Genomic DNA, 16,243 nt, shown 5'->3' with positions numbered 1-16,243 from the left:
TGTTCATATCCTAATCCCCAGAATCTATGAATATGTTACTTTATGTGGCAAAGGGAAATTAAAATAGAATATGGAATTGTGATTATAATCAGCCAAATTTAAGATACAGTGATTATCAAATGGACTCAGTGTAATCACAAGGGTTCTTATGTGTGGAAGAGGGAGGCAGTGAGTAATGCAGTGTGAGAAAGACTGCTGGCCTTGAGGATGGAAGGGACCACAAACCAAGGAATACGGGCAGCTCACAGAAGTTAGAAGAAGGGTTTGGTTTTTTTTACTAGAACCTCTAGAAAGAAACCCAGTTCTTTTACTTTTTTTTTTTTTTTTTTTTTTTTTTTTTTTTTTTTTTTTTTTTTAGCCCAGTGAGTCCCATTTTGCACTTTTGACTTTGAGATTTGTGAGATAATTGAATTTATGTTGCTTTAAGTCACTAAGTGTGTGATACTTTTTTACATTGCAATAGGAAGCTGGTAAGGATGGATTTCTGAGAAGATCCAAGGCCATATCCCAGGAACAATAAGAACAGCTTCTTAGTATTTCTGTTACTCAGAAATGTAATGCATCTGAACTGAATGTAATGCTGAACTGATGTATTCAGCCATCTTCTGATAATCATCTAGTTCCCCAGTGCTTCTTAATGGCCGACTTTTTGGACATCTAGGCTTCAGTCAATAAGAGTAGCCTACATAAAAGGAGGCCCAATGAAGTAAGGAAATTTTACTAGGATGGTGATTTCTACTCAGTATAAGGAAGAATTTTCCATTAAAACCATTCAAAGAGAGATCAGGCTATATTTGGAGGTCCTATAGCAGAAACTGAACAGTTATTTGGTGAGACATTAAAGAGAAGATTCCTGCATTGGTTGATATGTTGGATAAGTATAGATTTTATTGTTCTTGAATCTAAGAACCTAAGGGGTTGAGAGGAAGAAGCATCACTGATGACTGGGAGGAGCCCTGTGTGTAGTGTAGATTGTGCCTACACAGGGTTACTAGGGAAGACAAAAGTGGGCGATGGAATCCAGCTCATACCATTTGTCAAGCTGTACGTTTTAGCTGTGGAGCTGCTCTGCCTTGAGGCAGAGGGACCGTTTGCTAATTCATATAAAGGTATCATTTGCTTGATAAGATGTGTGCCTGCAGGGCTGCATTCTCCCAAAGATGTCACTTTTTTTCTCTAATTTGCTCAAAGATGCTGTGTGGGCTGGAACTAACACTGGGTCTACAGTTCTAGGAGGTAATTTCTTGGAGTTGGTAAAGGCAAGGCAAGGACAGACAAGAGAAAAAAAAGGAAGGAGGATTATACTACTAATGCTTTAATCTCTTTCTGGCTTCTCCAATCGCTCAGCTCACTTCCAAATGGTGCTATTGGTACTTTCTTCCAATCCATATATTCTAATGACATATCTAATTAGGAAGAGGCACTACTGAATGAATAAACTAATAAATGAGTCTTTGTATTTTAGAGGTAAAGAACATGATCTCTTTGGGGGAGTTCACTGTATAATGTAGTAGCAGATGGGGAAAGCAAGAATCTAAGTATCGGAGATCAAGGAGAGAGGGTGTGTTCATTCAAGGTGCTCCTAGAGAAGGCAGAGCATCTCTCTCTAATTTATAGGACTGGTCATCCTCCTAAATGTGTAGGGATGGATAATGCTGGGGTCCTTAGAGGCACAGGAGGTCTAGCTAGGCACCTAGCTGAAGCACTTCCCACATTTGTAGCTGAGTCTCAGCTGGCCAGTTCTGGTAGTTCCACTGTCCTCAATGCCACAGACAAGATAGTTTAGATCTACTAGTTGTGACCTTGGGGTGGGGCCATATGGCAGATTCCTGTTTGTGTCTTCCTCCAGATGACCTTTGAGATGAGTCATGAGACCCTGTACTTGGCAGTGAAACTGGTGGATCACTACCTTATGGAGGTAGTATGCAAGAGGGACAAGCTACAGCTCCTTGGTTCCACGGCATTTCTGATTGCAGCAAAATTTGAGGTGAGCCTGAGTTCATAGAGCCTAGAGAAAAATAATCAAGTTTCTAGCCATGTCCGATATATATGTATGTATTTGTATACATAAATGGGAATATATGTAGGCATATGCGTATGTATCATCTACATGTAGATACACCCACGCACACATATATGCATTTACATTTGCATATATGTGCACCTGTGTGTGTGTGTGTGTGTGTGTGTGTGTGTGTGTGTATAATTATATACATACACACACAAATAATATCTCCTACCTTTTTTTGGTTGGTCTTCCCCAGAGGGATGCTGGTGTTGGGTGGCAAGGGTGGTATGTTTGTTTCCTGGTGTCCACAGGGTTCTTTCACTTCTTCTTTGAAGATGTGTGTATTTGGGCATGTGCTTAGTTAAGTACTTCCTTCTGATCCATAATTCTCTGCCTACCCTGCCCTCTTTTCTTCTTCTACCAACGTCATCTCCACCTAGTTTCCACTGCGTAGTCTTGAACTGCGTAGATAAGAAAGCAGTTCCAAACCTCAGTGCCGGAGACATTTAAGGGAACATGGCCTGCTACAGATGGTAGTGAGTCTGGGTTAAATGGTATTTTTGAAGTAGCATTATAAAAGCAAGTAGCTTTTCTTTTCTTTCTTTGAAGATTTATCCATTCACTTTAGGGGGAGAGAATATAGAGGGAGGGGCAGAGAAAGAGGGTGACTGTAGAAGCAGACTCCCTCTCATGTGGGGCTTGATTCCAGGACCCTAAGATCATGACCTGAGCTGAAATCAAGAGTCAGACACGTAACTAACTGAGCTACCCAGGTGCCCTGCTGGCCTTTCTTTCATAAACCTAAACCATCTAATTTCTCTGAGTCTTTCCTCTTCCTCAGATGCTAAATGATCCTGTTCAACTGTGATATTTCCATGGATAGGCTACTTGTGTGAAATCTTGGGGTTTAGAAGCGGAGGGGTAGCAACTTTTACTGAATTTACAGAGCTTCAGAACTGTGGGTTTGTTTTCGTGCTCCCTGACTTGCTCCCTCCCCAGCTTTACCCTTAACTTGCTTCTTGCCTCCCTTACTCCTGTACCCCCTCCCTCCCTCATTCCAGTCCTCCCTTTTGGCTTCTTACTTGCCTCCCTTTCTTGCAGCTTTTTCTTCTCTTCCCTCCTTGCTTTATTTCTACCCTTGTTCCTCAACTCTCTTCCCTTTTCCAGCCTTCTCTCAGTCCCTCCCTCAGCCCTCCCTTGAGTCTTCCATCCCTGCCTTGTGCACTCATTCACTACAAACTGGATCTCCTTCCTGTATCCTCCTTCCTTCCCTCCCTAGTTCCCTGTCTCCCCTTCTCCTACCCTTCTTCCCGCCAGCCCTCCTTCTGTGTCTCTTTTCCTGCCCCCTCACCCCTCCCATCTCCCTCCCTCCCTCTGGACCATTCCATCCTCTTCTCCCCCCCATTATCCCCTCCCCCCATTATATTCCCTTCCTTTGCTCTCTTCTCTCTGTCCCCTCTCTCCTCACTCCCCACCTCATTCTTTTCAGGCTCTCCCTTCCTGTCTTTTGCTTCCTTCTTCCATCCCTTCCCTCCTCCCTTTTCTGTTTATTCCTTCTCTCCCTTCTTCACGTGCTCCTTCCCTCTCTACCTCCCACCCTTGCTGCCTGCTACCCTGGCACCGTGACTCCCTCTAATTCCAGCTGCCGCCCACCTTCTTTCTCTCATCTCCTTCTTCCCTTGCTTCTTCTCTCTCTTCCCCCTTCTGCCTTTCCTCCTTTCCTTACTATTTACCTCTTGGGTTCACTTCCTTCCCTACTCATTTGCTCCCTGGTTCGCTTGCCCCCCCCCCCCAACTCCCCCTCTTGATTGCTGCCTCTCCTGGAGGGTTCGCTTCCTCCCACCCACTATCACTTGCTCTAGTCTATCCTCTTTCTCTCTCTGTCCCTGTCTATTTTCCTTGCCCCCCACCTTCCCTGACTCACTTCCTCCCTCTCTTGCCTCCTCCTTCCCTTTTTCCCTTCCTCTTCTCTCACTCTCTTCCTTGCTCCCTCCTCTGCTGCTTCCCTCTCCGGCTCATTTCCCTCCCTGATTACACACTCCCTGGCTCATTCCTTGTTCTCCTTCTCCCTCCTCCTCCCTCCTCTTTCCTTCTCCTCCCTAGGACCATCCTTGTGGCTTAGCACGGGGTATTAAGTACTAAGGTATTAAGTTCTCCATGCCTTAGCCTCAAGAGAATTAAAAAGAAGTTGGGGGGTCCGTGACTGACAGCCGAAGGAGGAACAAAGTGCAAAGAGGCACTTCCTAGCAAATCTGGGAACCAAGAGTACCCCTGTTGCGGTTATCAGGATGAAGGGTCCCCACTATGTTTTTTGGAGAAGGGATGTCTTCCTCTCACAGGGTTGAGAAGTACAGAAAGACTTTTGCAAGGGGAAGTGTGGAGATGGTATGAGAAGAGAAGAAAGAAAGGAACCACTAGTGAGTAGGGCAAAGGAAGGGAGAGTTTTTTGTCCTGGTGCTGCTCCTAGTGTGCTGTATGAACTTGAGAAATTTGCCATCTTTTTCTGTGCCTAAATTTCCTTGTCTGTAAATCTAAGGGTTAATCTAGTCTGAGATCTCAAAATAGAAAGACAGAGAAAGGTGTGGAAAGAATGCTGGGGTGGGCAGTTAGATACAGCTTGATAAAAGATTCGGGAATCTTCCCGCTTCCTATTCCTCTCCCCCAAACCACGGTTCACCCCGTAGAGGGCAGGACATAATAAGGTGCTTCCCAGTTAAGGGTTCTTCTCACCCTTGGCCTGGTCTAGATCTTCCTAGTCTGGCCCCCATGAACATTTCCTCCCCCAAACCCCCTGCAGTCCTCAGTCTCTGCTTGGGCTCTCCGTGCCTGTCTGCCTGTCTCTCCCTGCCTGCTACCTGAGCCCCCCCCCCTTCCCAAACGTCCTTGTTCATTTCTTAGACGGTGAAACAAAGTGCCATATTATTTTCCATCGCTAGCTCCACTTTCTGTTGTCTTCTTTCCTCCCTTCCCCCAGAGCCGGTCTTAGATTTCCCATTTCCAGCTTTCACTCATTAGAAAAGAGATCATTGCTCTGGGTTCCTGTGCCATATTAAGCCACTCCGGACAGTGTAAGAATCTACCCCCACCCAGGCCTCATTCTCGCTCCTGTGGTGCAGTTTGGGGGGCAGATCTCTCCTCTGTCTCTGATTTTGTTTTTCAGATGGGCTACTCAAATCAACCAGAAGTTTGCTTTCAGAGCAAGCCTGAAGTTTTATGCTGGGAAATGTTATTGCCTCCTATCGTTCACTTCTCTCCCCCACTGCCTTTTATCTCAAAGCACAGAGCAGTGGGCTTTCTTGGCCTGGTTCTGACTATCTCTCCTCCCCACCCGTAGGAGTCCTGCCCACCTTGTGTGGATGATTTCCTATATATCTGTGATGATATTTATCAGCGAGATGAGATGCTCACCATGGAAATCAGCATCCTGCAAACTCTCAAATTTGATATCAACATTCCCATCGCCTATCATTTCCTGCGCAGATATGCTAGGGTAAGAGGGAAGAGGCGTATCCTCATTCTCCCACTATTGGGTTGGTCCCCTCCATACCCAGAATGGCTGCTTGGATGGTAGGGAAAGGGAAAGGGGCAACAGGGGTGAAGTGAATTTCTTCTTCAATCCACCCTCTTAGATTGAACATCTTTATGAAGTGTGAGAGAAACAAAATTGAAGATTTTCTTTGTGTGCCTTTATATTTTGAGGTGAAGGCAGTGTAGAGGAGGGGAAGAAGAGTCTTTGATCAGGAAGGGACATGTGGGAAGTTGGGAGGAGATGCTGGTAAAGTTCTCTTCCTTCATCTTAGTTTTGGTTACAGGTAAGGTCACTTTATAATTATTTATTATATTCTGCAAGTACATGCGTGTACTTTCTTCTATGTGTGTGTTTATAAAAGTTATAATTTCTAAAAAAGATTCAGTCAAGAAAATGGAAATTCTTTTGGAGCATGGACTATTTCTGGGGTGGAGCCAGGTGCAAAGTTATAATTGGAAGGCTTTGGCTCTTAAAAGGATAACTTACAAAGAAAAGGGAGGTTGGGGGAAGGACACTTGATAATTTGGTTAAAAATTCTAAAGGTAGCAAAGCCCACTGGCTGATTTCAGAATCCCTGCCTGAAAGATTCTGTGCTTTTGGGGGTAGGGTCCTTAGTGTGAGTCATGGTGGCAAGAGAAGTGAATTGTTCAGGCAGAGAGCCATTTGGGCCTGAGGTGGGATAACTGGAGAGAGTGGGTACAGAGGGTCTTCTGCTAGGTGCTGCTTTTCCGAATCGATTGCTGAGCAAGTCTTCTTGCTACCTTTAGTGTCTCCGTGCCAGCATGAAGACGCTGACTTTGTCCCGCTTCATCTGTGAGATGACTCTGCAAGAATACGACTATGTCCAGGAGAGGGCTTCCAAGCTAGCTGCTGGCTCCTTCCTCCTGGCCCTCTACATGAAGAAGCTCGGACACCGGGTAAACACTTGCTGGGAACATGGAGTAGAGCTTTAAAAGCACAGAGTCAGCAACCTAAGTGTCCGTTGATGGATGAATGAATAAAGAAGATGTGGTGTGAACACACATACACACACACACAGAGGGATATTGCATAGCCATAAAGAATAAAATCTTACAATTTGTGACAACATGAATAGACCTAGAGGATATTATACTAAGTGAAATAAGTCAGAGAAAGACAAATACTGTATTATTTCACTTATATGTGGGGTCTAAAAAAACAAAACAGGGGGCACCTGGTGGCTCAGTTGGTTAAACGTCTGCCTTTGGCTCAGGTCATAATCCCAGGGTCCTGGGATCGAGCCACATGTCAGGCTCCCTGCTCAGTGGGGAGCCTGCTTCTTCATCTGCTGCTTCCCCAGCTTGTGCTCATTCTCTCTCTCTCTCTCTCTCTCTCTCTTTCTCTCACTCTCCCATTCTCTCAGATAAATAATTAAAATCTTTTAAAAAATAAAAAAGACAAAACAGGAACAGATTTATAAATATAGAGAACAAACTAGTGAGGGGAGAAGGGCGGGGAGGGAAGGGCGAAATAAGTGTAGGGGATTAAAAGGTACAGTTTGCAGTTACAAAATAAATATGTCTTGGGGATGTAAAGTACAGCATAGGAGGTATAGTCAATAACATTGTAATGACACTGTATGGTGACAGATGGTGATTACACTTATATGGTGAGTGTTTCGTAATATATGAACACTGAATCACTGTGTTCTACACCAGAAGCTAATATAGTATTATATGTCACCTATACATCAGTTAAAAGCAAGAAAACACGGGGTCAGGTCAGATTTGCCCCCAAAACTGCACCACGGGGTCAGGTCAGGTGGAAGGTGTAAAGTGGGGTCATGGGAAACTCAGTGATAAAACTGCCATGCACCCATAGTTACAAATTCTTTGACATGTTAGGAGTTAGGATGTGTTAGGAGCCTGGCTGCTTAAAGGGTTTTATTTTATTTTCCTTAGTCACAGTACTCTTTATTCCAAAGAAAGCTTACTTGAAAACATGGTATTGTAAAACAGATTAATATGAAATAATTCTGGTTGTAGCAGGTGGTAGGATGGGCCCCCTTCTTACCTGAACCCAGTCCACCCATGCCCCTTGCAGTCTCCTCAACAAGGTTGCCCCCACTTCCCCAAGAGAGCTCATTGGAACAGAATTTGAGAAGCACAGACCCAGAGTCATGAAAGCAACTGTCCTTGTGTATAATGGGGGACTCCGAGGTATAGTATAGTGGTCTTCTCTGAAGAGGAAGGTCCCTAAAGCCTCCTTCTCCAGTACAAATAAAACTCACTTGTAAGCCCCTCCAACTTGGAAGTCCTGTAGCCACTAATCTTGGGAAAACCTCTCTGGTACTCTCTGTACTGAGATTGCTATAAACAGTTGTATGAACTTGGATAAGTCATACTGAAATTTCTTGGGACAGAAAAAGCATTCAGTAAATGGCAGTGATGATGACGAAAAGGAAAAAAAATGGCTAAAACTTAGTGATTAGACAGTGATCTGAGCACTTTGTATATTAACTGTTATCCCTACTTTACAGATAAGAAATAACTTCCTATGTTTTGCTAATGAGAGGCACAGCTAGTCTTTGGGGATTAAGAGTAGCTTTCAAATTGGATATCTACTGTATCATCAGAATTGATGTGGCCATTGCTTTGGTACTGTGGCCCTGGAGAGGCCCCATGCTGTGCCAGGCTTTGATCTTTAGATCCTGGGGAAATGTGGTAGGTGCTGAGGGGGACAACTGAGGGACTCAGGGCAGCAAACTGCCTGCCAGCCAGTATAGAAATAGTTCTGTGTTTTAACACTTGGCATGGTTGCACCAGTGAGTATCAGCTGAGCATCAGCCCTGATCTGAACTCGGGTAGGATGGCCCCACTGTCCTCTATGCTATGTATACTCCTTCTATAGAGAAGAAAGGCTTCACAGCGGAGGTGACTTTTGAGTTGGGTCTTGAAAGATGAGTAGGTACCTGTGAGAGAAGACATTCTAGTAAAGGGAATGATAATTGACCTGATGTGAAGGCAATGAGAAGAGTGTGATGTATTTAGGGCAGAATAAAGCATTTCCTATAAAGCGAGCAGAGGATATATTAATAGGGAGTGGTGAGAGATGAGACCGGAATGGTAGGGTGTAGTCTGATTGTGAGAGACCTATGATACCAAGTGGAGAGACCTACTTTGTATGAAGGCATTGGAAGGTTTTGGGGCAGGGGAGTGACCTACTCCTTTTTGTGTGTTGTGGAAACAGCACTGGTTTGCAGTACAGAAGGTGAATTAAATGAGAGGTAGTATAAAAGTGGGAATACCATTGAGTATAAAAGTGGGAACAATAGCTAGTAAGCTTTCGTAATAGTCAAGATGAAGCACTGGGGCCTGAACCTGTGCAATGACAATGGTTCCATTAATTTTATTTGACACACCGAATATAATGTGTTACTTCACCGCTCAGCATGCCAATGATTGCCCTTTACTGGTGGCAGTGGTTTCTAAACAATATTCAGTAGGGCCCTGGGATTCCTGTAGAAGTGTCTTCCGGGCCATGTAAAAAGTGAAGGGATCCAAATTGGTGGGCTTGTTAGCTCTCACTCCCAATTCCAGGTATATATTTGGGCTACCATGTAAGATATTTGGTGGTGGGGAAAGGGAGTTTGGGGAAAGTAATTTAAGACACTTTTAGAAAACCACTGCCTTATAGAATAAACCTCTTCTTTACCTACAGAGCTCCCACTTGTCTTTCCACCCACTGTAGATGGGCTGCCCTCTACAAAGCTTTCTGTGATTTTCCTGGCCAAAGTTCATGGTCTGTTCTGAAGTTCAAAGTTCTGCTCTGTTTCTCCAGTGTCCCTTTCTCATTTCCATCGTAGACCTTCCCACACATTCTGTAATTCTCTGTGTGCATGGCTATTTCCCCCACTACACATTCCTTAGGGGCAGGGGACTTGGTGATCTTTGTATTCGCAGCAGCCTACACAGAGCTTGGCACTAGTAATCCTAGCTAGCCTCGTTTGGGCACTCACTTTGTGCTAGGCTCTGTTCCATTTGTGCCTTGTGTGCACACCTTAACTCCTCTGCTTCTATGATGCAATTACTGTAGTGATCCCCATTTGGCATAGTGGGAAACTGGGGCACAAAGAAATTAATAACTGGCTCAAGTCCATGCTGTTGGTGGAGCTAGAATTTGAGCATAAGCCATTTGCCTCAGGAACCTTTGCTCTTAAATGCCCTGCTGTATCACTTCTGCCACAAAATAAGCATCCATAAAATTGAATGAGAAAATAAATGCACGGAGCGATAGCTCTTAGAGCCAGAGAAGAGAAACTACCTTAAATTCCCGTTGTCTGTTGACTTGGGATCTTAAGTTTGTTTTGAGGTTTTCCTGGCCATTGGCTCTTGACCTGAGAGTGAGTAAATTACAAAGTCAGTTATGTTCCTTAGATTCTTTAGTGGATTTCAGCTTACACGAATACCTACAACCAGGGCTAAAATCCAGCTGGTACCTGTGGATATATGGTACTTACATACATCTGGATAGCCATACCATTAGTTTGCAGCTGGAGCCTAGTGTCTTCTAGGAAGTTCTCTATACTTACTGGTCAGTGTCTGTGCTGTATGAGTTTTTGAAATGTTTAACCACCTTCTCTGCCTATGCCATGTATACAAAGTCTGGACTTGGGATAGTAGAGATAGAGGAAGGGTCTGCTTTCTGTGGTAAAAGTCACTGTTTGCTTCTTCCAGGCTCCTGCCCTGGAGTATTACAGTGGCTACAAAACCTCTGATCTTCACCCCTTGGTCAAGCAGCTAAACACCCTGCTGACATTGCGTCCTTGCAACAAGCTCAAGACTGTGCATTCCAAATATTCTCACCAGTAAGTACCAAGCTCCAATTGAGGAGGGGTTTGTGCTCAACCATGAGGAGGCACAGACTAGCCTCACTCAAGGAAAAAGAAAGATTCAGTACTGTTCACCTTACTTTCTACTCTAGGGTTAAACCAACATAGGGAACCAAGGGTCTTTATGTTGTACTTATTTCAAGGATTCTGTTTTCTTTGGCTTATTTTTTTCTAATCTGACCCCTCTTCCTTTGCAGGGTCTTCTTCGAGGTCACCAAAATCCCCCCCTTGGACATGTTGAAGCTAGAGGAGATGCTGAACTACTGCTAAGTCTGAGGCTGAGGAGCTGGTGTGCTGGCAGCGGCCCCCAGGGCCAGGCAGGCATTGAAAAAAGCTGTTATTTATTTTGTCTTTGAATTTGTGTTTTGATCACGTTTCTTTTTTACTCTTTTGTTTGTCTTTTCCCAAATTGATAGTCTTGTAAATATTTAGCTTTTTATGAAAGAAAAGAAATTATTATAGTATTTGATTAGAAACTTAATAAAAAATAAATGTTTGTTGTAAAACGGGCTCACGTCCCCTCTTCTTGCTCAGGAGCCCCATGTGTAGCCCAGGGATGTTTCCCCCTGTGCCTCAAGGATCTAAGTTATCCAATTTCCTTCTCTAATTGGAGACTTTCTCTTCATGGGAAGAAGAATTGAATTAGGGTATAAATTGAAGGCTGAGTCTATACAAGGAGGATCCTTGGGGGTGGGTGTCCCATTCAAAGAGAGAGAGAGCTCTACCAGACAGACAGGCCTCAGTGTTCAGATCTGAGGCAGCTGGGAGTGTGGGCTAATACCATTTGGTCCCCATCTCAGGTTGCTTGCTTTCTTTGTTTCTTCCTGGATGTCAAAGAGATGGGGAATTAGGATTTTAACCCCAGTATAGCCCTACTTTCATAGTTAAGCAGCTTTCTAGAGTCTAAATTTGAAAAGCTGCTTCTACTGGCATGCCAGAATCTCTTTTGGACCTTGTGTCAAGAGGAGAAATTTCCATCTGTGAAATTGGTGAGATGCCCCATGAATACAGGCATCAACCATTTGCCCAATGTTCATTCGTAAAGCCTTCAGAAGATTCTACTATCTCTCCCTATTCTACCTTTGGGGTGATGTGTACTGGTACAGTTATCTTTGTTGTTAACAGAGGAGCTGAATCTACTCTGTGAGAGTTGATGAAGAGCCACTGCCTTAAACCTTTTTTTTTTTTTGAAGATTTTATTTATTTATTTGACAGAGAGAGACAGTGAGAGAGAGAACACAAGCAGGGGGAGTGGGAGAGGGAGAAGCAGGCTTCCTGCAGAGCAGGGAGCCCAATGCAGGGCTCGATCCCAGGACGCTGGGATCATGACCTGAGTCGAAGGCAGATGCTTAATGATGGAGTCACCCTGGCACCTTGAAGAGCCACTGCCTTAATCCTGCCTCTAAAACCTCTGCGACCTCCATACAATCTAGCAACTGAATTAACTAATGTCTGTCACAGCAGCAGACCTCTAGAACTCTGTTCTAGTACTGTGACTGGCAACTGTTGTGATTGGTCTCTGTTCATGTATAACTACTTGTCAAATGTTTTGAATATCAGTCCTGAGGGTGGGAATCTGGTGGAGGGGACAATTGATGGAGAACTCGTAGGGAAAATACCTCCACAGTTCTGGCCCCAGACTCCCCATGCTAGTCTGGTCACATCCTGTGTTGTGGATGGGAATAGGATGGAGAGCACTCTGAGCCCTTAAATGTCTTAGTGCTTGCTTTATCTCTGTGTCAGTTTCCCACTTTCCCTCCAAAGTTGCTTTGCCTTGGTGACCAGACATCACTGGGTTCTCTCCTGCCCCACTCCATTACTCTGCAGAGTGACTAGAGGGTATAGCCAGAGGTCTAAGTTTTTAGGCAGTGATTCACCTTGTATAGCCAACTTTACATAAACATGCTGAAAGCCCTAGGCTGGAATCCCTCTTGCAAATTCCAGCCTCACTGAAAGGAAGTATCTTATATTTGCTTTTTAATTTGGGAGCTTCATCAGAGGAAAAAAATGAACTGATTTGATTATTCTGCCCCCTCCCCACTGTTTTTTCAACTCTGTCCTTTAGACATGATCATGGAACCATCAATCACTCTTGTTGTCATTGTGCATGTCTGAAAATTTATATTACATTTATCATTACTTCAAAATTAAGACAACTATTAGACCTGGATCTTGTTATTTAGTTCTTTATTAAAGAAGCACATCTAATTTTTTTAAATCCTTAAATTATTTATTTATTTATTTATTTATTTCTATTATGTTAGTCACCATATAGTATATCATTAGTTTTTGATGTAGTGTTCCATGATTCACTGTTTGTGTATAACACCCAGTGCTCCATGCATTTGTTTCCGTTGCCTTTGGAGATGTGTCTTGAAAGAAGTTGCTGTGGCCAGTGTTGAAAAGGTTACTGTCTATGTTCTTCTCTAGGATTTTGATGCAGTCCTGTCTCATGTTGAGGTATTTTATCCATTTTGAGTTTATCTTTGTGTACGGTATAAGAGAATGGTTGAGTTTCAGTTTTCTCTACATAGCTGTCCAATTTTCTCAGCACCATTTATTGAAGTGACTCTTTTTTCCAGTGGATATTATTTCCTGCTTTGTCAAAGATTATTTGACCATAGAGTTGAGGGTCCACATCTGGATGCCCTACTCTGTTTCATTGGTCTCTGTGTCTGTTTTTGTGCCAGTACCATGCTGTCTTGGTGATCACAGCTTTGTAGTAAAGCTTGAGATCAGGCAATGTGATGCCCCCAGCTTTGTTTTTCTTTTTCAACTTCTCCTTAGCGATTCAGTCTTTTCTGGTTCCATACAAATTTTAGGATTGTTTGTTCCAGCACTTTGAAAAAATCCCAGTGGAATTTTGATCAGGATGGCATTGAAAGTATAGATTGCTCTGGGCAGCATAGACATTTTAACAATGTTTATTCTTCCAATCCATGAGCATGGAATGCTTTTCCATCTTTCTGTGTCTTCTTCAATTTCTTTCATAAGTGTTCTATAGCTCCTTGAGTACAGATCCTTTACCTCTCTGGTTACATTTATTCCCAGGTATGTTATGGTTCTTGGGGCTATAGTAAATGGAATCAGTTCTCTAATTTCCCTTTCTATAGTTTCATCATTAGTGCTTAAGAAAGCAATTGATTTCTGTGCATTGATTTTGTATCCTGCTACATTACTGAATTGCTGTATGAGTTCTGGTAATTTGGGGGTGGAGTCTTTGGGGTTTTCCATATAAAGTATAATGTCATCTTCAAAGAGAGTTTGACTTCTTCTTTACCAGTTTGAATACATTGTATTTCATTTTTTGTCTGATTGCTGTTGCTGTTGAACAATAGTGGTGAGAGTGGTCACCCTTGTCATGTTCTTGATCTTAAGGGAAATGCTCTCAGCTTTTCCCCATTGAGAATGGTATTTGCTGTGGGCTTTTCATAGATGGTTTTTAAGAAATTGAGGAATGTTCCCTCGATCCCTACACTCTGAAGAGTTTTAATCAGGAAATGATGCTGTATTTTTTTCAAATGCTTTTGCAACAGTTGAGAGGACCATAAGGTTCTTGTCTCTTCTCTTAGTAATGTGTTCTATAACACTAACTGATTTGTGAATGTTGAACCACCCTTGCCTCCCAGGGATAAATCCCACCTGGTCGTGATAATCGTTTTAATGTAGTGTTGGATCCTATTAGCCAGGTTCTTGTTGAGAATTCTGGCATCCATATTCATCAAGGATATTGGTCTATAATTCTATTTGATGGGGTCTTTGCATGGTTGGTGTCAAGGTAATACTGGCTTCATAGAATGAGTTTGGAAGTTTTCCTTCTGTTTCTATTTCTTGAAACAGCTTCAGGAGAATAGGTATTATTTCTTCTTTGAATGTTTGGTAGAATTCCTCAGGGAATCCATCAGGCTCTGGACTCTTGATTTTTTTTTTTTTTTGGAGGTTTTTGATCACTGCTTCAATCTTGTTACTGGTTATTGGTCTATTCCAGTTGTCAATTTCTTCCTGTTTCAGGCTTGGTAGTTTATAGGTTTCCCAGAAGGCATCCATTTCCTCCAGTGGAATTTTGCTTAATTTATTGGTATTTAGTTGTTGTTAATAACCTCTAATAATTGTTTCTATTTCCTTATTGTTAGTCGTGATCACTTCCCTTTCATTCGTAATCTTATCAATTTGGATGTCTTCTCTTTTCTTTTTGATAAGTCTGGCTAGTGGTTTATTCATCTTATTAATTTTTTTAAAAAATCCAGCTTCTAGTTTCATTGATGTGATCTACTGTATGTCTGGTTTCTAATTCATTGATCTATGCTCTGTTCTTAGTTATTTCTCTTCTTGTGTGTGGCTTAGGCTTTATTTGTTGTTCTTTCTCCAGTTCTGTAAGGTATAAAGTTAACTTGTATATTCAGGATTTTTCTATTTTTTTGAGTGAGTCCTGGATAGCTAAGTATTTCCATCTTGGGCTGCCTTTGCAAATCCCACAGGTTTTGGACTGATGTGTTTTGATTATCCTTGGTTTCCATGAATTGTTCAAGTTTTTCTTTGATTTCCTGATTGACCCAAACCTTCTTTTTTAAAAAATATTTCATTATTTATTTGATAGACAGAGATCACAAGTAGGCAGAGAGTCACACAGAGAGAGAGGAGGAAGTAGGCTCTCTGCTCTGCAGAGATGTGGGGCTCAAACCCAGGACCCTGGGATCATGACCTGAGCTGAAGGCAGAAGCTTTAATCCACTGAGCCACCCAGGCGATCCGACCCAAACATTCTTAAGGAGGATGGTCTTTCACTTCCAAGTGTTTGAATTTCTTCCAATTTTTTTTCTTGTGATTGAGTTCCAGTTTCAAAGCATTATGCTCTGAGAAAAGCAGGGAATAATCTCAGTCTTTTGGTATCAGTTCAGACCTGAGTTATGACCCAGCATCTGGTCTGTTCTGGAGAAAGTTCCATGTTCGTTCGAGAAGAATGAGTATTCTGTTGTTTTAGGGTGAAATGTTCTGTATGTATCTGTGAGGTCCATCTGGTCCAACATGTCATTCAAAGCTCTTTTCTCTTTGTTGATTTTCTGGTATTGGCCTAAAAACAGAAAAATAGACCAGTGGAACTGAATAGAGAGACCAGATATGGACCCTCAACTCTATGGTCAAATAATCTTCGACAAAGCAGGAAAAAATATACAGTGGAAAAAAGTCTCTTCAATAAATGGTGCTGGGAAAATTGGACAGCTATGTGTAGAAGAATCAAACTTGACCATTCTCTTACAGCATACACAAAGATAAACTTGAAATGGATGAAAGAACTCAACCTGATTCAGGAATCCATCAGAATCCTAGAGGAGAACAAAGGCAGTAACCTCTTTGACATTGGCCACAGCAACTTCTTTCAAGATACGTCTCCAAAGGCAAAGGAAACAAAAGCAAAAATGAATTTTTCATACTTCATCAAGATCAAAAGCTTCTGCACAGCAAAGGAAACAGTCAACAAAACAAAGAGGCAACCTACGGAATGGGAGAAGATATTTGCAAATAATACTACAGACAAAGGGCTGATATCCAGGATCTATAAAGAACCCCTCAAACTCAACACACATAAAACAGATAATCATGTCAAAAAATGGGCAGAAGACATGAACAGCCACTTCTCCAATGAAGACGTACAAATGGCCATCAGACACGTGAAAAAATGTTCATCATCACTAGCCATCGGGGAGATTCAAATCAAAACCACATTGAGATACCACCTTAGACCTGTTAGAAAGGCCAAAATTAGCAAGACAGTAAACAGCATGTGTTGGAGAGGATGTGGAGAAATGGGAACCCTCTTACACTGTTGGTGGGAATGCACCAACTTGCATTCCCAC

The 16,243-nt window shown here is 42.6% G+C and overlaps 1 protein-coding gene across 2 annotated transcripts in view; it reads left to right on the top strand.

Annotated features, from left to right (window-relative positions):
* CCNB3 (cyclin B3) overlaps positions 1–10,889 on the top strand; it is a 49,875-nt gene extending 38,986 nt beyond the window's left edge. For both annotated transcript variants that reach the window (XM_059386191.1, XM_059386190.1), the window contains exons 8-12: positions 1,850–1,987; positions 5,343–5,498; positions 6,305–6,454; positions 10,235–10,365; positions 10,587–10,889. In XM_059386191.1, coding sequence (XP_059242174.1) covers positions 1,850–1,987; positions 5,343–5,498; positions 6,305–6,454; positions 10,235–10,365; positions 10,587–10,659 — 648 coding nt within the window. In that variant the 3' untranslated portion in view covers positions 10,660–10,889. The remainder of the gene's footprint in view (positions 1–1,849; positions 1,988–5,342; positions 5,499–6,304; positions 6,455–10,234; positions 10,366–10,586) is intronic.
* The last annotated feature ends 5,354 nt before the right edge of the window (positions 10,890–16,243 follow it).

The sequence above is a fragment of the Mustela nigripes genome, chromosome X, assembly GCF_022355385.1.
Source record: "Mustela nigripes isolate SB6536 chromosome X, MUSNIG.SB6536, whole genome shotgun sequence".
Taxonomy (NCBI): Eukaryota; Metazoa; Chordata; class Mammalia; order Carnivora; family Mustelidae; genus Mustela; species Mustela nigripes.
The sequence above is the reverse complement of the archived record's forward strand: the minus strand, read 5'-3'. Positions and strand labels throughout refer to the sequence as shown.